Here is a 25,042-nt window from a genome sequence, read left to right on the forward strand (position 1 = left end):
CAACTAATATCCCTTTTCTGGTCCAAGATCTAATCCAGGATCATACACTGCATTTAGCATTGTACTTAGTGTCTTTTAACCTGGAACCTTCTGTCTTTATCATTTATATCATTGATAATTTTTGAAGTGTTCTGGCCAGTTGTTTGGTAGAAAGCTGTTTGATTCAACAATGCATCCTTAAAAACTATCTTTCATATTTTATCCAGCATGTCACTCACTACAGTTGGTTGTTTGGGGTTTCTAAAATTGGAAGTCTTAAGCTGATTTTTAAATTATTTTCATAGACTCTTTAGGTAATTTCTTTTTTTAATGCAAAAGATGAACACATTAGGAGTCAGAATTTTAAACAGATACAAGTTAGATGTGTGACTTTGCAGCGAAGCCTTGGGATCATTCATCCCTTACACCCAGGTGTCCTTGTAAGGATGTGACCTTGTACCTGCTAAGACTTTAAGCAAATTGAGGAGTTTGGCAAAGGAAAGAAGCTAAATGTTGTGTCAGCTCTTTTAAGAAAGAATTTTAAGTTGAAATCATTTTAAAATTATGTCATCAAGATAGTTTAAGACCCTGCTTGCTCCAGGGAGAATTAGAAGAAAGAGGCATTAGCTCCAACTTTATTAGAGAACTTAAGGCAGTCGTTTATTTAATAAAATTGTCAGCCACTTAACGTGCAGTAGTTGTAAATGAGGATCTTGGTTTTAGGTTTTATTTGTGATGTGTCTTTTTACGTCCTTTGTGTATCAAAGGATAGAGTAAGGAGGCTGGAAGCCAGGTCTAGACATCAGCTCTGTAATGAGAGCTTTGGCGTCATGAAAGCTGACCTAAGTTGCAAATGGCTTTTAGGAGGCAGTGTGCTTACGGCTAGAGGTGCAGGAACAGAGATTCAGGCAACCCACAAGGTTCACGATCATGTCAAAAGTTCCATGAGAGTACGTTTCATATTGTCCATTTGACAGGACGTTATTTCACTCTTTCACACAATTACAGAGTTTTTAGATGGTTTAGCTACCTTGTCCTTGATTAGCAGTGCAATTCCACATTGTAATGTTACTGTGGGAGATACAGTCCTCTTTATGACACGGCTTCTAGACATTTATGTCCAATGGGACCTGCCTGGGCTGGGTTTCTCAAAATGTTTAATACTAGAACATTATGTTGTTGTTGTTTTCCTTTTTTAGTTCTTAACGCTGAAAATCAGAAAGGAGGCACAATACATTTACTAGAACAGCGAGAAAAGAGGAATCACACACTCTGAATCAAACTGGAATCACACACTTTGTGTCAGAATTGAACAGAGATCACTACAAAATATTCATGAGGGATTGAATACTGTGAAATGTACTAAGTAAAATATCTAAAGATGATTACTGTGGAGTTTTAGTTTGTATTTACTATGTAGGAAAATGAGATTGTCTTTGAGACACTTTTGAAGTGTCTGTATTGAGATGTCAAAATTGTTGAAATGTGTTGGCTAATAGGTATTTCATGAGAAGATCAACACCAGAAATAGAACACAGGTTCTCCTTCAAGGACGGCAGCAGTAGGATTCTACTGTGGAAGTAACTTCTGACATGAAGGAGACCCACCGCACTTACAGAGCTCCTTGTCCTCAGTCCCCTCTGGAGTCATTCTCTTCTCCACATGCTGTGCTGAGTGACGGGTACCAGCCCCTGTTATTTCTCCTCGGTGGGCACTGAATGATTTTTGGTTTATCTTCTTGTACCCACCTCTGGTTCTGACAATCAGTGGCCTAGAGCACTGAGTGTTAACACAAACATCACTAGCAACGGTGTTAAACAAGTCTAAACACAAAGGTGTTTTGTGCGATAATTTTTTAAAAAGATTACTTGTATAATAACCCTTGTCATTAATGTACAAAATGCTTTTAAGTGACTTGTAATTTGAATACTTGTGATGTATACTTGCTTTGCTTAATATGTGTGGGCAAAGCAAAATCTTGCGTAACAAGTCCTTAGACTTTTGTGGATTAGACTTTTGACACAGCAGGGGCCAAAGCAGAGCTGACCCTGGCTGCCTGCGGCAGAACACTGAGGGCAGCACAATACTGTGGGGAGAACTGCCTACTTCGCTACTAGAAGAAAAGAAGAGAAAGCTGATGTTGAAGGATACATTACAAATTTGGAAACATTAGAAAGTCAAGAGAAATGCAATAGTTGTTTGTGTCAGTTTACATTTAGCCTGTGGTAAAGGACTATCACAAAACTGATTTAAAAATCAAAAGTTAATCTGAAAACGACTAATCATAATTTACATGAATAGTGATGTCAGGTTTGACTTGAGTTGGTTCTTAACATTTTAAGGTAAATAGGCTCTTGCCGAGCTTGTGAATGACTGGCAATGTCACACTAATGACCTTTAGTGAGGCTCTCTAAAGGGTAGGTGGGTGGTGATGCTTTACTAAAATACATTTTGAGTCATGGGATTTGAGATGCAGGGGCCTCAGGTCATTGGACATAACTAACTCCCTTGTTTACAGAGAAGAAACTGGGGCCCGGAGGAGTTCTGAAGCTTCTCCAGGCCAGCAGCCCGTGAGCTGGAGTGCCTGCATCCTGGCCAGCTGTGGACTCCGGGTGCCACTGGCAGTCACTGAGGGCAGGTCCTGGTTTGCATTCAGGTTAAGATCTCCAACTCGAATGCTGTGTGATATTCTCCTACCTAATCACTAAGATTAAACTTTCTACCCAGAAAAGGCAACTGAAGAAGGGTATGGAAGTAGCTTTATAAATCTAAGTCCTTGTCCAGCCTCCCTCTGTGTCTTAGTCTTAGGGTTGATATTCTCTCTTGCTTAGCCTTTATTCATCTCATGTTTAATCAGTGTGCCTAGAGTTGCTGAGAAATAAAATACTGTTAGTTCAACTTTTAAAACTGCTTTCAGTTTTCCCTTCATCCCCCGTTGGATCCCTAAGGAATCAGCTTGTAAACTGTGATTAAGCATGGTGGTTTGCCTTATAAATTCAACCTTTTGTGGAATGAGATGTCATTGTAAATTTAAAAAATCATGATTTCATCTCCTGTACAGAGGCACCAAAAGGCCATTTGTTCAGGAGGTGTGTACTTTAGCTATTTCTTCAAGCAGTCATGCTTTATTACTGTTGACTTCCCTTGGGATCACAGACACCTCTTCCAAGGAATAATCTAGAGGTGTCACAGTTATTTAAAAAACAAACAAAACCTGTGTAATAAGCATCAAATAGATATCAGACCCCTAACCTTGGTCTTTTGGGTTCATTCAAAATTAAACCAGCAGGTAGTCCAATTTTTAATAGGTATAAACTCTATTTGATTCACAACCCTCCTCTATACTCTCAGATGGTGAGCAGACAGGAGTGATGATTCATTTGATCTTTTTTCCTGCAGGTAGGACTGCACATGAAGATTCCCTAAGCAATTTTAGATTCGATTTCATGAATTATCTTAATCACCACACACAGTATACCTTTGTGTGATAGAATTTGAGAAACAAACCATTATCTGTTAAGTCAGTATGCTGTCATTAAATAACTAGATTGATAACTAGCCTGATTGTTTTAATTGGTAATAGGTGGCTATCATTCATAGTAGAACTTGGAATGGTGTAAGAGAATTGTGATTTCAGGGTCCTTTAAGGTCCAGGGGGAATTGGTCTATTCCCACTATGTATTTTAGCCTAAAAGATTATTATAAATAATAAATGATAATTTATAGGACACTCAACCAGCTTCTAACAAACACTTGTCTTTGAAATAAGTTTGAAAACAAATATATACATTTTAAAGTTTCCATTAACTGTAGGTTATATTAACATTTTTTCACATAGTTAGCTTAGACTGAAAATGTTCATTAGTGTTAGAAAGTTGGGGAAATGGCCTATCTCATGTATTTAAATGTTTGTATGTTTGTGTACTATTTCAGCTCAGAGGGCAACACTTTCTTAAAGTGTACTAACTAAGCCACTGTTCCATAACAGCTGGTTTGTAAAATTCTGGTAACGTATACAGTGAAGGATTACGCAGAAGTAGTTATCTTGACATGCACTTAAAAAAAAAAAAAAAAAGAAACAAAAATACTAAACTAAAATGCTTCTGTCCTTGTTGGTGCGCCTGTGAAACACATCTCAGGGAAAGTTACATGACTTGAAATATTCTCATCTGTAAACTATATATAAACTTAAGGTGACATTTTTATAAACCAGGACCCTAACCAAGACAAATGCCTATTTTTTATCCTTACTCCTTAGAATAAAATTAAATGTTCTAGGGACTTCCCTGCTGGTCCAGTGGTTAAGACTTTGCCTTCCAATTTAGGGGGTGCGGGTTCAATCCCTGGTCAGGGAGCTAAGATCCCACATGCCTCACAGCCAAAAAACCAAAACATAAAACAGAAGCAGTATTGAATGCAACAAATTCAGTAAAGACTTTAAAAATGGTCCACATCAAAAAGAAAAAAAAAATCTTAAAAAAAAATATTCTAAAGTAGAACAAAAATCCTGAGTCAGGTGACATAGGCTTAACACTTCATACCCCTACAGAGATTCTAATACTGTGGGAATGCTTGGTAAATATTTGACTATTTAAAGTCCAAGTAAATGATTGTGACTGACCAGTGTTTTGCCTTTTAGAACCTTTATAAACAGATTTAGATGAACAAATGCCTTTTTAGAATGAATGTTAATAAACACATGGGAATTAGGATAAAAACTCAAGGCTTATTAAGAGGTAAGCCGGAGTCTTTGTGGAAGAGCTCCTGATGTTAGAGCTTGCTTTTTACTAATTTCTCTCTCAAAGCTGTAGTGAAATGCAATGGAACCTCCAGTATATAACATGTCTGCCTTTATCCAGAAATCAGACCTTCACCTGAATGTTTTAACTCAGTCCAAAAAAGCTGCTGCATTATCAACATTTAACATCTGAGCATCATTTTAAAAAGTAGTTCTGTGACCTTAACCAGCAGTCTACAACTGCCAGTTTTTTCCCTGTGAAGGATATCTTGGTATAATAACATCCTTGCTCTCGTTTTTTGAGATGGGTTCATTCAGAAGTTATTTGGGAAGTCAACAGATAACACATCTGTGGTCAAAACAAAGCACCACACTTTCCTTTAAACTTGGCTTAATGTTTGAATTCTAAACAGAAGGTTGCAGGTATTTTATCTTTATCTTTGCAGCAGTTTAGAAATTCAGAGTTTTACATAACTTTATGTGATCCTGGAAAAGCTGATACATTCTCTTTTTAAATAGAAGGAATAGAAGGCAATGTTAGCAGAGGACTACAGAAAAAAGTCTTATAGTGTTAAGTGAATGCAACTTCTTCACTTCACTGGAAGCAAACTGTTTAGGGGTAAAGCTACCAGACTGCCAACTTGCCACCTCTAAGTCCTACTTCCAGATTCCTCTGCACTTAGTGTCCTGTGTTCTCACCATCAAGTGTCTCTGATATTAAAGGGAGCCCCGGAGGCCTTGTTTTACCTCCTCTATTCAGTTTTCCAACAAATTGCCTCCAGGATATCTTTTACATTTTTAAAAGATCCACATCCCATTAACTGAGTGAGTAGGTTCTGGAGCAATGAAGGCCTTTTTCTCAAGTTTATATTACAGCTGGGAAGACAGAAACAATTAACTATTGAAATTACAACTGAAAATGCTAAGCACTTTTAAAGGGTTTGGCCTAAACGAGGAGATAGAGACGCCTTCTCTGAAGAGTTTCAGCTGAAACTCGAAGGATAAAGGGAAGCTATCCAAGAGAAGAGGCTTGCTGGTCAGAGGAAAAGCAACAGAGCTGCAGCTTCAGAAGCCAAGAGGAGAGGTCAGAAATGAAGTGGCCAAATTGGGCGTCGGTGGGTGAAGACTATATCATTAACCAGAGAATAGTGGATCTTTTACGATCATACCAGCTCCTCCGAGAACAGGGTGGGGCAAGGATGACTATGGAAGTCAGTTCTTCGCAACGACTCTGTCTCCGTTACTTCACCCCACTCACTCACACCTCAGTTTACTCTCCAGATTCTGCCCCACCTCTTCAAGAAAGGTATCCCTGTTGTCGCCAGCAACCTTTGTCAGATCCAATGGGCCCATTTTGGTCCTTATCTTAGGCCTTTCAGTTGTTTGTGGCCCTGCATTGTTAATTTTCTGGCTAAATCTCCTTTGCATGCTTTTGCATAGCCGGAGCAGAACTCTCCTAAAGTTTTCTAAACAGGGTGCTCTTTGACCAATAACTGAGGTAATGGTTTAGAAAAGTCAGAGTCTTATGAAAATAGTGACATAAAAACTTTGCCAGAAGGTGGCAGGGCATGATTTTAAGGTGCTCACTTATGTTTCATCTACCTGCTCCCCCAACCCCTTGTTCCCTGGCCCACTCTTAGAACTTGGCTGTCCCAACTCTATTCCTTGGGACTAATCTCAGGCTCTTCTACAGGGTCCCTGAGCAATTGCAACTCCCAGTCCAGGCTTTAGTTTACATCTTTGCAGCCACTTAGTCCTCAGTTCATGTCTGCCCAAGAATGCACCCTTCAGATCCACACCAGACTACTTGCTGTCTTCACTACGATGTCTTTCAACGACATCTCAACAGGGAATTCCCTGGTGGTCCAGTGGCTAGGACTCCACGCTTCCACTGCTGGGGGGCCTGGGTTTAACCCCTGGTTGGGGAACTAAAATATCGCAAGCCACGCGGCCAAAAAAGGAAACAAACAAAAAAGACAGCATCTAAAACAATCTTTATCCCCAAACCTCGTCTCCTATTTTGCCTATATAAGCAAATGGCACCACTCCATCTAGTTATCAAAGCCATAAAACCTATGAATCATCACCCTTGATTCCCACAAACTCACCCAATCATTACCGAGTCCTGTACCTCCTTTATCTTTTGACTCTATTCACTTTCCTCTATTCCCTCTGCCACTAACTTAAGTTTAAGACCAACCATCATTTCCTCTCACCGAAGGAGCTTCCCTGCCTACAGCCTTGTCCCCTTTTGAACCAGCAGTCTTGAGCAAGCAGATCTGATTTGATCCTGTTGTTTCCCCGAATCAAACCTTTTAGTGGTATCCACCAACATCAGACAGTCAAATTCATTCACCTGGCTTCCCAGGTTCTGGAGGACTGGCCTCTTACTTCTCAAGCTCATCCCTCCAGTCCCTTGTCCTGCTCTATACTTTAGTCAAACTGCCACCTTCTCATCTCAGGCTTGTGCACATCTGTGTCCCTGTCTAGGACCCCTTTACCAGCTAATGCCTCTTTATTAACCTTTGGGACCCAGATGAGATGGAGACTTTCTCCATAAATCTTTTATGTGAGGTGGTTCTCCTACACCAGCATACTGCGTTTCCCCAGGATAAAGACCTGTCTGCTTTCCTGCATTCTTAAGGTTGCTAGATCTGTGAGGGGAGAGGTGGTCTTATTTCCCCCATCATTTTTTTTAGCACCTCGAATGGCAGATATTTTTAAAGTTCTAAAAAATGTAACTTTCAGCTTTTCTGTTTAGAAACCTGCAGTTAAAACTTAGGAACACTCTGCTCTTAAGAAGACCCACTCCTGAAAAAACAGCCTTAGATGCTCTCTAATTAGGCAGAACACTTGCTCAGTAACTTTCATTTACATTAGCTGACCTAATTAGACATCATTTAAAAAATGCCAGACTGCCCTCTTAATCCAACAGTCCCTGGTGGCCCTGACCCGCATTCTTCTAGCTTGCCTCAGGCTCTTCTTGGCGGTTTGCAAAATCTTGCTGTTTTTTATCGTCCATGCATTATCTTTTGATTCTTCTACTGCCTCTTTTCTACCATTTCTTTGTCTTTTTTGTTTGAAGTGTTCAGAAATTACCAGCCAGGAACAGTGTTCCTTCTCAAAAAACTAACCGAATAGCTAACAACATGTATATTCTTTATCTCTTCATAGCTCAGGTTTCTACTGTACAGCCTACTTTATTTTTAAAGATTTCTGGATTCTGAGATTTCAGGATGCCTACTGGCTGTTCCTGGATGACACATGTGTCGCCAGTCTACTTCAACAGCCACGAAGGAGGGGGTCAGGAAAGTTCTTACTCTATAGCTGGCAAGATTTGCTCAGGTTAGCTGCTTGCAAATATTTCCAGAAATAAAGTTTCAATATTCACATTTGCAAGAAAGGTGTCAAATAAGAATTAGGATATTTGAAACTCAGAAACCACAGAGCAAATATAAAATGGTTGCTAGTCTTAAGCCAAGCCAAAAGTCAATTTAAGTTAGGCGCAGGGTAGCTCATTCTGCTAATAGTATTGCTTCCTGCGGAGGAGAAGGAAAGGCCCCCAGAGGCCACGGCAGCTTGACACAGAATAGCAGAGCAGAGACAGGAAGAGGAATTGGCAGCAAAGGAAGAAGGGTGAAGCCACTGGCACTGGGCGTTTGTAGGTATAGGTGATTTAAGTCAATTTTCAAAGCCAGAGGATGCTGGAAAGACCCTGATTGAAAATGTCTGATGGGCTAAACTGTGAAGTAGTAAACAAAAAGGAGTATGCCGTGTTGAAACCTAACTCTAAAAATGAACAAATCTATACAGTCTTATCTTTTGAATAATGTCACTAGCAAACATGATGTGTAATCTTTTAAAAGTGCCAAAAGTAACAGTTAAAGGATTAAAAAAAATCTATATTCTGACAGGTATATAATTTAAGATACCATGACACATAAAATCACAATCCCCGTGTAATTTAGTCTCCCTATATAGCTAGGAGCCCCCCCCAAATCCCTTTTAAATGTATTTTGCCCAAACCCCATGTGTTTAAAAAATCCCTTAATTTGAAACTTCTTTTGGATAATTTGTTTGAACTACTCAAACATTAAGAGTAATAAACACCTTCAATTCTTAATATGTATCAACAAAGTGCTATTGTTTTTCATCTCCAGTAGTGCATTTTTTGTCAAATTTATTAACCTTTACAAACACTATTTTCACTCAATCATTCATAAAAAATGATTTCTGAGTAAATCTGTAATAAAACCATATAATGTTCATCAATGCATTCAATAAGACCAGTTTCATCCATGGAACATAATAAACCACTTTAAAACAGCAGTTTTCATTCATGTTATGTAAGGCTGTCAAATTAAAAGTATTCCTTATAATGGGTTGTTACCCAAGAAATCCATTTCACTTCATGTAAGACTGATGGATAGATCCTCTAAGAGTAGAATCTGAAAGTAGACTTCACCTCTTTGGTCACCTTTTCAGTCTCTCTTTCAAACAAGTTTCACAACAGGAAAATATTTGTGAGCAGAGAAATCAAATTCAGGAGGAACCTGTAAAGAAAACAAAGTCAATTAATGTGTCTTATACATATTCAGACAGTAAACAGAATAAAGACTATTATAATTTTAGAGTTTCTCATGTTTTTAGAGACAAGGCAGCACAAAAGAGATTTAAAAGAAAATGATGTAGCTTATCTCTGGATTTATGAAGGTCATTAGAAAACATGCTGAGCAGCGGTTTTCTAACTTCAGAGAATAGTTAACAAAGGAAAATGGACTTAAATTACAGGAAAAGGTCATGGGCCAGCAATTTTTTTTAGTTCCAGGGTCGCTGATACTCCTGAGCAATTAAATGAATCACTGCTAAAGCAAAGCAGGAGATAAAAGAGATCACAGAAAAGCAATGGGAGTAAACAAACAGACGTACGTATATAATGGGCAAATGCCACCAAAAATGCCTCAGTGGTTGGCCTCTTAACTTCTGCACCGAATGTTGATACAGCACTAATGATACAACAGCATTACCAACGGAAGCTTACAGAATCTTCCATGTCCTGAGCCATTAAAGTCTCTAATTATTGAAGCATTCACTTTTCAAAAGGCAGATGACTTTTTAAATAACTCTTCCATAAATTTGTTTACACACATTTTCTTTTATTACCTTAAGTCATTCAGTAATTTACATGGAAGCGAAGATGGGATTTTAAGTCAACAAAATCTTTAAGTTTCAAGGAAAAACGGCGAGCTCTAATTTATTTTCTGCCACTGAATCTCTTTCAGAATGGTTTTTATAAGCGTTTTGTAATATTTATTCATCTTACTGGAAAAAAAAATGAAGTTTTACAATAAATTAAGACCATTTATTTTCCCTACAATATACTTACCTTAGATTCCTTTTTGTGTCCTCCTGCCAATAACTTCACAACCACAAAGTTGGGTTTGGCAACCTTTAAAATTCTATTGACCTAAACAATGAGCAACATTAAGCTATCAAAACATAAAATTCATAGTCAAAATGTATTGATTTATAGATAATAAGAGGAAATTGGCACGATGTAAGTGTTGATATTTTATTAAAATGCAATTTAAAAACATGAACACCATCATACGTCTTTTAGTAACAGAGGACTCTAGTAGTCAACCATGAAAACTTGAAAGGGCTACTGTATCTCATTTTCATTAAAACGAAAGAACATTACACTGCAAAGTCCTACAAAGACAATACAATATAGTGTTTGGGGCACGGACTCTGGACTTAAGCTGTCCATTTTCAAATTCCAGCTTTGCCACTTACTAGCTATGAAACCTCTGGAAGTTTTCTAACCTCTCTGTTCCTTAGTTTCTTCATCTGTAAAAACAGCGATAATAATTTACCTATCCCACAAAGATTTGTTCTGAGGATTAAGTGAGTTAATATATATTATGAGCTGAGACACACACCTGGCAGGTAATAAGTGTCCTTTAAGTGTTAACTGTTACTTCTGACAACCATTTGTCTAAAAGGCTTTTCCTGAACACATGAATAACAATGGAATGGAATATTCACTTCTCTTAAGAGGAAGTATTGGGCAACATGAAGGAAAACAAGTTCCCATTGCCCTCTTCTTAGTGACCTCACTTGACACGTCACCACGAGTTCAGGAACTGCTTCTCCTCAGCTCCAGATCACATATCCACTTACCTACATGACTACTCCATTTGGACATCCAAAAGCCATGTCCAAAACTGAGCTCCAGACCTTCCCAGCCCACCTCTCCTGTGCTCCAGCCTGCAGTCTTCCCTACATGACTCAATCCACCCTGGTGGTGCTCAGGCCAAAAACCTCAAAACCATCCTTGACTCTCTTTCTCTTACCCCACATCCAATCCATCACCATCAATCAATCCCATTGGCTGGGCCTTAAAATTCATAGAGGACGCAATCACTTCTGATCCACTGGCACCACCACCTTTCAACTGGATCACAGCTATGGCCTCTAACTGGCTCCCCTGCTACCACCCTTGGTCCCACCACAGTCTGTTTTCAGCACAGTGGCCAGGGTGATCCTTTAGAACAAAAATCAGATCTGGTCACATCTCTGCTCAAAACTCTCCAACAGCTCACCCGCTTGTTCACCTCATTCCAACACAAAGCCCTTGGTGGGCTTCCCTGGTGGCGCAGTGGTTGAGAGTCCGCCTGCCGACGCAGGGGACACAGGTTTGTGCCCCGGTCCGGAAGATCCCACATGCCGCGGAGCGGCTGGGCCCGTGAGCCATGGCCGCTGAGCCTGCACGTCCGGAGCCTGTGCTCCGCAACGGGAGAGGCCATAACAAAAAAAAGCCCTTGGCTATCCTTCAAATACAACAGGGCACACTCCTACCTCTGCACCTTTACACATAGTGGATCCCTCTGCCTAGAAGCTCCATCCCCAGAGGGCCACGTGACTTGCTTCTTCACCTTCTTCCAGGACTTGCTCAGCGGCCAACTTCTTTAAAAATGTCTAATCCCCTCCACCTGCCTCCTTGTAGCATTCACTATCCCTATTCCCAGCTTGATATTTCTTCATAGTACTTATGATCTTCTAATACACTATATAACATTTATTTATTTACTGCTTGCCTCCCCTGCCTCCAGGAGGGCCCAGATTTCTGTGTTTTTTCCCTGCTGGAACCTACCAGAGTGCTTAGGACATAGTAGGCACTCAACAATATTTGTTGAGTTAAATAAATGAAGTCCACTAAAAGAAATATTCCATCTATTACAGGAACCTTCCTCTAATTTTTACACTCCCCCCTTTTATTTTCTTTCATTACGTGACTATATATGATTTTTAAAAAAAGTCATCTCTCTCCTACCCCTCTTCCCTAAGGCACTTAGCAACCCTCCTAAGAAGCAAACACTGTTATTAATTCTTATGTATCTTTCCAGAGATATGTTATATTCATATAATATTGGCACACATACATGTAGTCTTCCTTTCTTCCCCTTGACTGAAACGGCAGCATACTATACATACAGATTTTAAGCTTGCTTTTTAAACTTCTTATATTCTGAAGAACATTCCATTACAGTAAATAAATATCTTCCTTGTCCTTTTTAGGGCTGCATGGTACTCTACTGCATGATGAAAAATCATGTAACAGTTCCCTCTGATGGACACTAAAGTTTCCTCATTTTTTTACTATTACAAATTCTGCTGTAATAAATACTCTTGTATATTCATCATTTCCCACACGTGCACATGTATCTATAAAATAAATCCCAAGAAGCAGAATTTCTGGGCCTAAGGACATGTGATTTTTGACAGATTGCTAAAATACCCTTCCATGGAGGCTGTACCAAGATATACTCCACAAAATGGTCTGTGTGTTACAGGTAACTCTCATTTACAGAATAAATGCATTTCAATAAAATTAGGTATAAATTATGAGACTAACAAAAGGTTGAAACAGTATTTTATATTTTACAAGTTCTAAACTCTGTAGAATGATACTCAAAATAGTCTTCAAAAAAATAGTCTTTATTTTATTTTATTATTTTATTTTATTTTATTTTTTTATTTTTTGCAGTACGCGGGCCTCCCACTGCTGTGGCCTCTCCCATTGTGGAGCACAGGCTCCGGACGCGCAGGCTCAGCGGCCATGGCTCACGGGCCCAGCCGCTCCGCGGCATGTGGGATCCTCCCAGGCCGGGGCACGAACCCAGGTCCCCTGCATCGGCAGGCGGACTCTCAACCACTGCGCCACCAGGGAAGCCCATAATAGTCTTTATTTTAAATGGTCAAGTGGAATACAGTTGTTTTTACTTCCTGGGATAATTGACCAGATCATTTTTTAGACTTAAGATTTATATAATTATATTTTAACACAGTAAACTATAAATCAAAAAATGTTAATCTTTTTTTTTTTGCGGTACGCGGGCCTCTCACTGTTGTGGCCTCTCCTGTTGCGGAGCACAGGCTCCGGACACGCAGGCTCAGCGGCCATGGCTCATGGGCCCAGCCGCTCCGCGGCATGTGGGATCTTCCCGGACCGGGGCACGAACCTGTGTCCCCTGCATCGGCAGGCGGACTCTCAACCACTGCGCCACCAGGGAAGCCCCCAAAAATGTTAATCTTAACTGAACTGTGCATCAATCTGGATCTTATTTCTATTCTTTCTGTTTACTTTATGGTTCTAAGTCTTCATTTCTCTTTGCATTGATTTCTAAATGTACACAAAGGAGATATTTACATCACTTCTTTCATCAAATAATTTTAAGTCTGACAAGGTTAGGTTAGCAAAGCTATTTGAAATCCTTAGCAGAAACATTGACAGGCTTCATTTATTAATACTGTAAGGTTCGTTTTATAATTAAACTGTCACCCAGTAGTAAGATAGGTACTTCCTGCCAAGCTTTTCCTCTAGAATTACTGTGACTACAGTCTTACCTCATGGTCTGGGTTTGGGATATTTTCCAATATCATTTTTGCCTGCTGAAAGTGCTTACTAGCTGCCACATACAGTTCTGGAGACTGAGGAGGAGGGCTGTATTTATTGAGGTCAGACATTTCCTAAAAAAAAAAAAAAAAAAAAAGAAATACTATTATTTAAAACATGCTTAATATGAAAAAACTCAAATACCTTTTTTTTTTTTTTTGCGGTACGCAGGCCTCTCACTGTTGTGGCCTCTCCCATTGTGGAGCACAGGCTCCGGACACGCAGGCTCAGCGACCATGGCTCACGGGCCTAGCCGCTCCGCAGCATGTGGGATCTTCCCGGACCGGGGCACGAACCCACGTCCCCTGCATCGGCAGGCGGACTCTCAACCACTGCGCCACCAGGGAAGCCCTAAAATACCTTTTTTTAATTAAATAATTCTACATTGTTTATCCATTCACATACAGACACTAAAGCAAACACTTGGCATGTCCCTATTTTTTTCCTATTCAATTTTCAACCTTCATATACCACACCTCATATTATTGTCATATTTAAATAACTGTTAATGTGATGAGTATATCCAAAGTCAAATAATTTTCCTACTACTTAAAACTGCTATTTTATCACTTTATCCCATCGATCCAATACTAGTTTGGCTTGACTATTTTAACAAAATGGCTAGGTACGAACAGCCCATCTCCAAGGAGGTCTAAGACTAACTATTTTACAATTATTTTAAGGCGCAGGTTCACCTTGAACTGCAGATAGTGCACTGGCGGTGGTGTCATTACACTGTTGAATGGAGCAAATCTGTGCTCATATCGAACTTGTTCACTATCGAGCTCAAACTTGGGTTTTCGTACTTTGCCATCCATGTCAAATGCTACCATGGTCTACAGTAAAAAAAGAGAGAAAAACAGATGGTATTAATATGAAAATGTGAACATCCTCATTAATACAGACTAGAAAATAAAAAACAGCTATTTACACAGTTAATCAAAAAAAGGCTCAGAAATCAGAAACAGGAAGAGAAAAACTGGCGTTAGTATTCATTTTGATATCCTGAGCCACCTTTTATACAAAAAATGTTCAAGTTCCAGTGTCTAATATATTACTAATTTTCCTAGTGAAATGATGCCACATGCACATTATTCTTCCTAATGCTTTTATAATAGCTTTGAAACCTTCAAGTAAAAGCTCCTGAAGAAAAAGTAGAATATAATTTTTATAAGAAAAGCATTGGTCCTGTTTTTCAAACAGAAGGCCATATTCTGTTTTATGTATTTTAATATAAGTTGCCTTAAATAATTTCTTGAATTGCCAAGCACAACTTAAGAGTTACTAACTCCTGAAAATGGCTGCTTTGCTTAAGCCATTTACTGTGGAGCTTGCCCCATTCCTAATACACTTCTAAAAAAAATCCAGACCCCATCTCTTCTAAGAAACCTTTCCTGATCATCAGTCAGAAGTAAACTCTTCCTTCTCTTAGTACCTATGCCACATATATGTCACCTGCCCTGTCATTAACTAGGCATGTGACACAAGGATCACATCTGATTAGACTTGGTATGCTTCAATGTAGCCAGTACAAGATATCTGACACATGACAAGGGTTCAATATTTGTTAAACAAATTAATATAAACCACTAGCCTTGGAAAAAAGGTAATTTTCAAGCAGATAGTAAAAATAAAGGTGAAATTAGACTGGAAAGAATCACAGAAGAGGGTTCATTTTATTGGGTTGGCCAAAAAGTGCCTTCGGTTTTCAAGAAAAAATAAAAGACACATTTTTCATTTTCACCAAGAACTACATTGAACAATATATTCACCCTTTTTGTTCCACTACCTTCTGCATTTTTCAGGAAACTTCATAATTCCATCTTCCCAAAACTTTTTATCTTTTTGAGCAAAGAACTGTTCCAGGTACCTTTCACAGTCTTCCAGGGAATTGAAATTTTTTCCATTAAGAAAATTTTGTAAAGACCAAAATAAATAGACATCCAAAGGTGCAATGTCTGGTGAATACGGTGGATGAATCAGAACTTCCCAGCCAAGCTGTAACAGTTTTTGCCTGATCATCAAAGAAACATGCAGTTTTGCGTTATCCTGATGGAAGATGATGTGTTTTCTGTTGACTAATTCTGGATGCTTTTCGTCAAGTGCTGCTTTCAGTTGGTCTAACTGGGAGCAGTACTTGTTGAAATTAATCGTTTCGTTTTCCCGAAGGAGCTCATAATAGAGGACTCCCTTCCAATCCCACCGAATACACAACATCTCCTTCTTTGGATGAAGACCAGCCTTTGGTGTGGTTGGTGGTGGTTCATTTCACTTGCCCCACAATCTCTTCCATTCCACATTATTGTACAGTATCCACTTTTCACTGTCCATCACCATTTGTTTTAAAAATGGAACGTTTTCATTACGTTTAAGTAAAGAATCGCATGCACAAATACGGTCAAGAAGGTTTTTTTCACTAAACTTATGTGGAACCCCAACATCAAAGTGATTCATATAACCAAGCTGGTACAAATGATTTTCAGTGCTTGATTTGGATATTTTGAGTATGTTGGCTATCTCCCGCGTGGTATAACGGTGATTGTTCTCAATTAATGTCTCAATTTGATCGCTATCAACTCCAACTGGTCTACCCAACCATGGAGCATCGTCCAGCGAGAAATCTCCAGCACAAAACTTTGCAAACCACTTTAGACATGTTCGATCAGTCACAGCACCTTCTCCATACACTGCACAAATCTTTTTTTGCGTTTCGATTGTGTTTTTACCTTTCTTGAAATAATAAAGCATAATATGCCGAAAATGTTGCTTTTCTTCCATTTCAATATTAAAATGGCTACACAAAAATTCACCAATTTTGATGTCTTTTTTTAAATGCACACTGAATATGACAGCTGTCGCATACAATCTAACAAAATTGTTTCGAATGAAGTTAAAGACAACTAAGTGCTACCAGAGCCATCTTACAGAAAAAAACTGAACGAACCTTTTGGCCAACCCAAGAAGTAAACAATGTAATAGCAATGTAGCAACTTACTTTAAACATTCCAGCACACATATTCTGATACGCCTGGCTCATTGTGATCTCTCGGCTCAATGGGCGAACTGTAATTAGAAAGAAAATTATCCAAACTCTTTCCCTCCTCCTCTTGCATTACTGCAGGAGAAATCTAAATTTAAAAAGCCCTTCTTTCTACCTTGTTTACTAAATTAAAATTTCAAACAGTCTGTCCCTACAGGCTAAATTTTATTTTATGGCCCAACTCTACAAATAATAAAATATAGCAGAAAGTTTAAACAATAACTGTGTTCCCAAATAGTTAATACCTCAAGATTTTAGTATGAATTAATTGTAATTTCTTCTCAAGTCACAATACAGGGACTTCTTTTATAGGAAAGCCATGGATACAAGTCATTTAATGACCCACCCAAAGTGTTGAAATCTGAAGGGAACACAAAGCACTATTTTGTAACAATTGTAGCCTATCTTACCCTCCCATGAGTGATTAACAGGGGAGTCCCTTTGAAACATTTCTTTCTCCTCATGGTCCTTGGGCAGTATGCCGAAGTGCTCTGTAATCATCTTTCTGTGCTGACTGTAACAGCACAACTCCAGATTTCCTTCCTTCCTAAGCTGTCAGCCTTCTGTCAAGAGTATCAAAAGTCTCCTGCTGTCTTGTTCCTTAACCTGTCTTATTCCATGTGGCTACTTCTTCTTGTCCTAAGGTCCTCTGACACATGAAATAGCAAAGTAGTAAAAGAAAAGCAAGAAAAGGAACCAAAAGGTTTGTACCAATATTGTGACTCAGTTTCTACCCTTATACCTTCTGAAGAGAAGATGGGTGAGAATTAAAATATAATGACCAATTCACCCATTAAAATGCACAGGTAGCTCACTCCAATGTTATTTATTTCTTAAGTTTAAAAATAATTCACAGTCTCATGCAGCTCAATATTAAAAAAAGAAACAACCCAATCAAAAAATGGGCAGAAGACCTAAACAGACCTTTCTCCAAAGAAGACATACAGATGGCCAAGAAGCACATGAAAAGCTGCTCAACATCACTAATTATTACAGAAATGCAAGTCAAAACTACAATGAGGTATCACCTCACACCGGTTAGAATGGGCATCATCAGAAAATCTACAAACAACAAATGTTGGAGAGGGTGTGGAGAAAAGGGAACCCTCTTGCACTGTTGGTGGGAATGTAAATTGATACAGCCACTATGGAGAACAGTATAGAGGTTCCTTAAAAAACTAAAAATAGAATTACCATATGACCCAGCAATCCCACTACTGGGCATATACCCTGAGAAAACCATAATTCAAAAAGACATATGCACCCCAATGTTCATTGCGGCACTATTTACAACGGCCAGGTCATGGAAGCAACCTAAATGCCCATTGACAGATGAATGGATAAAGAAGATGTGGTACATATATACAATGGAATACTACTCAGCCATAAAAAGGAACAAAACTGGGTCATTTGTAGAGAAGTGGATGGACCCAGAGACTGTCATACAGAGTGAAGTAAGTCAGAAAGAGAAAAACAAATATTGTATATTAACACATATTTATGGAATCTAGAAAAATGGTACAGATGAACTGGTTTGCAAGGCAGAAACAGAGACACAGATGTAGAGAACAAACATATGGACACCAAGGGGAGAAACGGGGGTGGTGGTGGTGGTGGGATGAACTGGGAGATTGGGACTGACATATATACACCAATATGTATAAAATAGATAACTAATAAGGACCTGCTGTATAAAAATAAATAAATTCCAAAAAATTCACAGCACCTTTTTTTTTTTTTTTTACCTTTCTTCTTTTTTTTTGTTTTTTTACTACTACGGCCTTTCTGCTGCTCTTCCATTATCCTTTCCTCTGCCATCTGAGAGCCATCGGCACGACTTAATGTTGACATCAACCATGCATAAAGGAATTCAGAGAGATACCTTAATGGAAAGAAAATGTTAGTTAATGGCAGATGTCTAAATGAGATAGCTTGGTCAATGCAAGTACTAGTCTTAATAAAGAGATATTTTTTATAATGCTTTAAAAGTTTTTTTCAAAAACAAAATTATTCAATTAGATAATTGATAGATTAGATCTTACAAGAAATGGGCATTACAAATGATTAAATTTCCCTTACTTGTTGCCACACAATATGGAAAATTTTGTTTAATTTCCTACAATGATATTACTTTTACAACTTTTCTAAAGATTTCTGGTAGGCAGGGACAAATTAGTGGTATGGGATGAACAGATACAAACTACTATATATAAAGTAAGATAAGCAAAAGGATTTACTACATAGCACAGGGAATTATACTCATTATCTTGTAATAACCTATAATGGAATAGAATCTGCAAAAGTACTGAATCATTTTGCTATACACCAGGAACTAACACAATATTGTAAATCAACTATACTTCAATTAAAAAGAGATTTCTTGATAATTATGTACATATATGTAAATCAAATGAATGGCCATTGAATTGTTTTTACTATATCAATATAGGTCACATTTCTCCTAAACCTATTAAGTAAATGTCTTATTTTGTTATTAATTACAAAAGGAAACAAATACAGAAAAAATAAAAAATTATAAACACGCAAGCATATAATTTACTTGAGTTTACTCAATAAGGAAATGGGATACAGATTATTCCACGAGATACTAAATTTTCCTAAGTTTAAACTAACAAACAGTACTTTCTCTTAAGCCAGAAAAGCAATTTAAATCTAGGATATGAATATATATTCTTTAAATACAATTAAGGACCACTATTACATTAATGAAAATCAAAGATTTATAAGAAATTTTATTATGATCAAGTTTGAGGGTATGACACCTATTCCCCAAATTTTTCAAACAGTTATAAGGCAGGTTACAATATTAAAACACATTAAAAAAATAAAACATAAAAAAAGAACATTTTAAAGCAAAACAAGGGAATTCCCTGGCAGTCCAGTGGTTAGGACCTGGCACATTCACCGCAGTGGCCCAGGTTCAATCCCTGGTCAGGGACTAAGATCCTGCAAGTCATGTGGCATGGGAAAAAAACAAAAACAAAAACAAACGAAAAGATACACCTGGAATGACTTAGGTACTGTATCTTAAAGCTAAACTGAGCACTACGCTTCCTGGCAGTTAAAGCAAACCAGTATGTGTGTGTATGAAAGGGGATAGCTGGCACAATTCAGGACTTTCCTTTCAAATATCAGATATTTCAATGAGCTTTTATTAAGTGCTTTATCAAAATTAATACACAATTATATCTAAGGAGAGTCAGTGTGCTAATATTCTATACCAATTCTCAATTGTGATCTCAGGACCAGCAGCAGTCTTACCAGGAAAGCAGTTAGAAATGCAAATGATTCGGTGGGTCCTACCCTAGACCTAGTAAACCAGGAACTCTAGGAACAGAGCCCCAGCAAGTTGCTTTCCAAGTGATTTTGATGCACGCTAAATTTAAGAATCACTGTTTTCTACTGATTTTGAAAGGGTCCACATGCTTTAGGAATCACATTCATGAAGAACAACAACAGTGTATATATACCTTGTGAAAATATTGGAGCCCAATCTGTAATTCTGAAACTAAAAAGCAGTTAAAACTAACATGAAAGTAGACCAGAAGGGTACTTACAAGCAGAACTAAAATTTCTTTTGTTAACAAGAGAAGAAATGAATCTGCTCAAGTATTCAGGTAAATTTCTAATGGAGTATTTATCTGAATATCATTTGCCAATCCATTGTGCAAAAAAACATATAAAAATTATATCTTGAGAAATCAAGAGCACAAAAGCTTCCAGTTAGCTGCCTCAAACCACAGTACTTGAGCATGTTCCACTATAAAATGCCTCGTTTCAATAGGGGTGTCTAGTATGAATTAAAAATAAAAAAAATCTTGGGCTTCCCTGGTGGCGCAGTGGTTGAGAGTCCGCCTGCCAATGCGGGGGACGCGGGTTCGTGCCCCGGTCCGGGAGGATCCCACATGCCGCGGAGCGGCTTGGCCCGTGAGCCATGGCCGCTGGGCCCGCGCGTCCGGAGCCTGTGCTCCGCAACGGGAGAGGCCACAGCAGTGAGAGGCCCACCTACCGCAAAAAAAAAAAAAAAAAAAATCTCAAGTAGCTATAACAACGCCTGTTGGTAAGAGTTGTTATCTGTTTTTCATAACCAAGAATTACCTGTTAAGAGCCCTAGCAGCCATGACCACAAAACCATGTTAACAGTGTAGAAAATAATGACTTTCCTGCTTCCACCAGCAGTGACTCCAGGGAATATACAATATCCTAAATACCAAGTTAAATAATTTAAATATGAATTAAAAAGATGAACTAAGATCTAATTAGTTATATTAGATATATCTTAGATATATTAAGATCTAATATATTAAACTTAGCTGTTTGTGATGGGCAATAGGTCATTACCATTTTAAAATTACCACAACTAAATTACCATACTTTACTAGACTAAGAAAAAGATGTAAGATAACTGAATTCATTAGCTCTCAATTTTCTTATTTTATTTCTGTGACAGCTTTTTCACGCCTAAAATATTCTCAAGCATCTTCTTACTAGGTTTATCTCATCTCCAACTGAAAGCAAAGAACTACTCTGCCGAAGATCACCTCTTATCAACTCCTTCAAAGCTCCTGAGACAAATCCTCAGGGCCATAGTTTGCAAGTTACACTCCCAATGATAATCTTAGCCATAATTTCTTCTCAGAAGAAAGATCTTCAAATTTTGAAACTTTAATTCAGTTAAGTACATTCCACAGCTAGTACATAGCATCACTGAAGTCAGTGCAAAATGTATGTTAATTCTTCTCTTTGGAAACAGACAAAAGCTCGTCACTTAATCCATTTACTTTGAAGCCACTTTTATTAGTGAATTTTAAATAAATATTACAATGGCTAGAAAAAATATATTTGTACATTGTTATGACACTTAAGATGTTTAAGATGATCTAGCTCTAATTTTAACAGATATTTTTCAATTGTCCCACAACTAAATTTCAAATACAATAAATAAAAAAGTACCTTAAAGTTACACTCTACTTTACAGATACTCTCTCAGATGTTACGTATCCCACCCACCACCAATTTTAACTCCAATCGTTCTCTTACCAATATATGTAATAGTACTCGTGCATGCTGTAGAGTTCCAATTCAAAGCCACTTAGAAGATACTGTATCATAATTCGAAGGTTATGGTAAAGGACCCAGGTACCTAAACAGGCCAAATGTTGCCTCTGGGGCTCCTGTTTCAACAGCATAGTGTGAAGGGCTGCATCAACCTTCTCTGCCTATCACAACAAAACATCGTAACATTAACTTTCTTTTTAAGGTAATGAGGGAATTACAAAAACATACAGCTAAAAATAGCACACGAGCAGAAAATGTAAATCTCACCACCTCAAGAATTCATACTTTCAAATGCACCTTTGGTTAGGTCTACATTCAAACTTCTCATTTCTCAAAGCATAACATTTATCTAAACATTTCCTAAATTAAAAAGATATCCATTTTATAGTACAAAAGTAAAAATAACTGACTTCATATCTTTAGTTATATTATTATGGTTCTGCTCACAAATTTACTTGAAGATTAATACATTTTTATTATAATGTAAACTTGCTCTAATTATAACTACAGCTCTACACATATTTTACAATTCATCCCAATTATCAACAAAAATAATTTAAGATGTTTCAAGGTTTGGATTATTGTTTTGCTTTGTTCTGTAAACCCTTTCTTTGGTATACATAACTGTTACATTTTAAGTCAAAAGGAAATTCACCATATTGAAAAATTAAATAGCCAAATTATTGTTCCAAAGAATTGTTTTTGAAAATCTGGTCAAGGTATATGAATTGCTTAATTTTGGAAGAGAGGGCAACTTGTTGGCTCTTACCTCATCCTGCAAGGTGGCAAATTCCTCAAGAATATGACCAAGCTTATCTCTCTGTCGAGCCCTGTTATGTCCATGGATCTGAATGAGACTACAGAACGGCTGCAATACACAAACAGTTTGTTAACCGTCAATATGAAATATGCTTATACTAAAGAAAATTAACATTCAAAAGTTAGCAAGTTTTCAAAATCTTGTTTAAGGGAAAAAATGTATATAAGAATCATGCTATGCATACTTTTTACATAGGTGTTTCTTTTTAAGAAACTCAATACTGGAATTTATCAATAGCTAGAGGAGTGGCTGTTTATGAAACTTGTTTTCATATGACAAAAATATCTTCCTTCAATCTTTAGATATTTTCCCACAAATTAAAGAGGACCGTTTCTTTTTTGCTTATGTCAAGCCAAAAGCCAATGTTCAAGGCTGACACTTCTCTGCTGCTTTAAATATACCAGAATGCCTAATAATTAGATAATGGCTAATACCTACAAACCCTAAGGTTCTTTATTCCTATTCTTACCTACACAGTATTCTCATATAAAATATTGTAACATTTCATGAATCAGACAACAGATAGGATCAGAAGTTTGTTCTGATTTAAGAAGTATGCATTTTAAGATTCTTTAAGGATAATAATGTTTTACATTTGCATACTTTGACAGATATTATCTCATTTAATTGATAAGTAGCCAATAAGAGGTATAGAGGCAGTATTAACGTTTCACTTTTTAAAGATTGAGAAGTTTACAGAAAAGTGATCTGCCTAATAACAATAAAATGTTAGTAATAAAAATAAAATCTGGTCTTTTATTGGTTTTCCTTTCATCAAACCATGCTGCCTTTATATCTATACAGATAGATCGATCTATCTATCTATACACACACACACACACACACACATACACACACACACATATATTTAGTAACTGGAATTATTAGGCAAGAAAGAGCTGTCTATAAAGAGCTTATAATTAAATAAGAATGATTTATAATTAATCACCTACAAGGTTTTTATTTTTCCAAATTATTTGAGATTTGAAAAAAGTTCATGATCTCACCTAAAAGTGATAATTTTAATTTTACTATAATCCTGTTCTCATTAAGGCAGTACAAAGATAAATGCCTGGGGATGTTATCCATATTCTTTGTTTATAAGGTAAAAAATAAATAAAGTTTTTGTGTCCATTAAAAAAAAAAAGTAAACTCCTTTCTTCCCAGATGGGGCTCATAGCTTATTCTGTTTCTGTGGTCCCCAAGGGTTACAGTGAAAGGGCATCAAAAGGTGCCCTCAGTATCTAACAACCTTCCAGGAAGACTACAGGTTATGAAGCTATCCACTTGAGTGTAAGAAGAGACAGAAATTTCCTACGAATTTCAGGGAAGATGAATAAGAAATGTCAGATGAAAAATTAGCACAAATTAATGCTACTGAAGATACTGCACACCACGATTTTTAAGTGTCCACCATAATGATCCAAATTGTAGTTCTTACCCGAACACAGTGAGTAACAAAGGAATCAATACAGTCCTTAGCCTGGTGATTATTATATAGGCAGCACCTGTAAGATAATATAATATTCTTGTTATTAAAATTAAACTATTTGGCCTACAAATAGAAGTGGTGATTACTGTAGCTGCTACCAACACATAGGGAAAGTGGAAAAATGAGAAAATGGAACCAAATACATTGCTAAGTTGAAGACTGCTAACATTACAGTTTGGGAGGATCTGCTACCTGCCTGGCCCTGGAGGAAATACAGGGCTGAATAGCTGGAAAGATTTTTTTTTCTTTCCCTGAGGTGGGACTGACAGTAGCCTGTGCACCTAAGGAGATGGGAAAGAGTAAACACTTTTCCTGGTGCACTGAAAGGAGCTGACAACTTGCTGCTCCTAAGTGTTTGCCATAACTGAGCAATCTGACCAGAACCTCAAAGATAAACAGAGTCATGATCATGCAAAAGATAATGATAAAGCATGCAGCAGCCAGGAGAAAGAAAAGGCAGGACACCTGGAACAGGTGGCAGCAAAACAGAAGTGGAAGGCCACTTACTTTGGGCTGGAAGGCCCAAAGTAAGAAAATTACTTAAGATGACAAAAATAAAGCCCTTAAAAAAAAGACTTTCTGGATCTGAAAATTAGGATTTTCAAATTAAAAAATTTAGTAGGTGAAAGATGCTCATAGTAGCCTTGAAGATCTAGGAAATAACTTTCTTACAACACAGCAGAAGTAAGAGATAAATGTCATGAGGAATACAGGGGGAAAAATCTACAAGATAGAGTATATAAGGAGCTCTTAAAAAAAAAAAAAGAGGCTTCCCTGGTGGCGCAGTGATTGAGAGTCCGCCTGCCGATGCAGGGGACACGGGTTCGTGCCCCGGTCTGGGAGGATCCCACATGCCGTGGAGTGGCTGGGCCTGTGAGCCATGGCCGCTGAGCCTGTGCGTCCAGAGCCTGTGCTCCGCAACGGGAGAGGCCACA

General features: G+C 37.8%; 2 protein-coding genes across 5 annotated transcripts in view; one reads left to right on the top strand and one right to left on the bottom strand.

Annotated features, from left to right (window-relative positions):
• GOLM1 (golgi membrane protein 1) overlaps window positions 1–3,714 on the top strand; it is a 71,983-nt gene extending 68,269 nt beyond the window's left edge. The window contains exon 10 of one of the 2 annotated variants that reach the window (XM_081237830.1): window positions 1,179–3,714. In XM_081237830.1, the coding sequence (XP_081093956.1) occupies window positions 1,179–1,255 (77 nt within the window). In that variant the 3' untranslated portion in view covers window positions 1,256–3,714. The remainder of the gene's footprint in view (window positions 1–1,178) is intronic. The other variant, XM_081237831.1, reaches the window with a different exon arrangement.
• Window positions 3,715–3,852: 138 nt separating this feature from the next.
• Window positions 3,853–25,042, bottom strand: part of NAA35 (N-alpha-acetyltransferase 35, NatC auxiliary subunit) — a 101,258-nt gene continuing 80,068 nt past the window's right edge. For all 3 annotated transcript variants that reach the window (XM_081237827.1, XM_081237826.1, XM_081237828.1), the window contains exons 15-23: window positions 24,057–24,123; window positions 22,565–22,663; window positions 21,778–21,956; window positions 18,462–18,598; window positions 16,672–16,739; window positions 14,372–14,512; window positions 13,628–13,750; window positions 10,104–10,184; window positions 3,853–9,270 (exon numbers count right to left, since the gene is read on the bottom strand). In XM_081237827.1, the coding sequence (XP_081093953.1) occupies window positions 9,211–9,270; window positions 10,104–10,184; window positions 13,628–13,750; window positions 14,372–14,512; window positions 16,672–16,739; window positions 18,462–18,598; window positions 21,778–21,956; window positions 22,565–22,663; window positions 24,057–24,123 (955 nt within the window). In that variant the 3' untranslated portion in view covers window positions 3,853–9,210. The remainder of the gene's footprint in view (window positions 9,271–10,103; window positions 10,185–13,627; window positions 13,751–14,371; window positions 14,513–16,671; window positions 16,740–18,461; window positions 18,599–21,777; window positions 21,957–22,564; window positions 22,664–24,056; window positions 24,124–25,042) is intronic.

This window comes from Mesoplodon bidens (assembly GCF_964165515.1).
Source record: "Mesoplodon bidens genome assembly, chromosome: 6".
In the NCBI taxonomy this organism is placed as follows: domain Eukaryota; kingdom Metazoa; phylum Chordata; class Mammalia; order Artiodactyla; family Ziphiidae; genus Mesoplodon; species Mesoplodon bidens.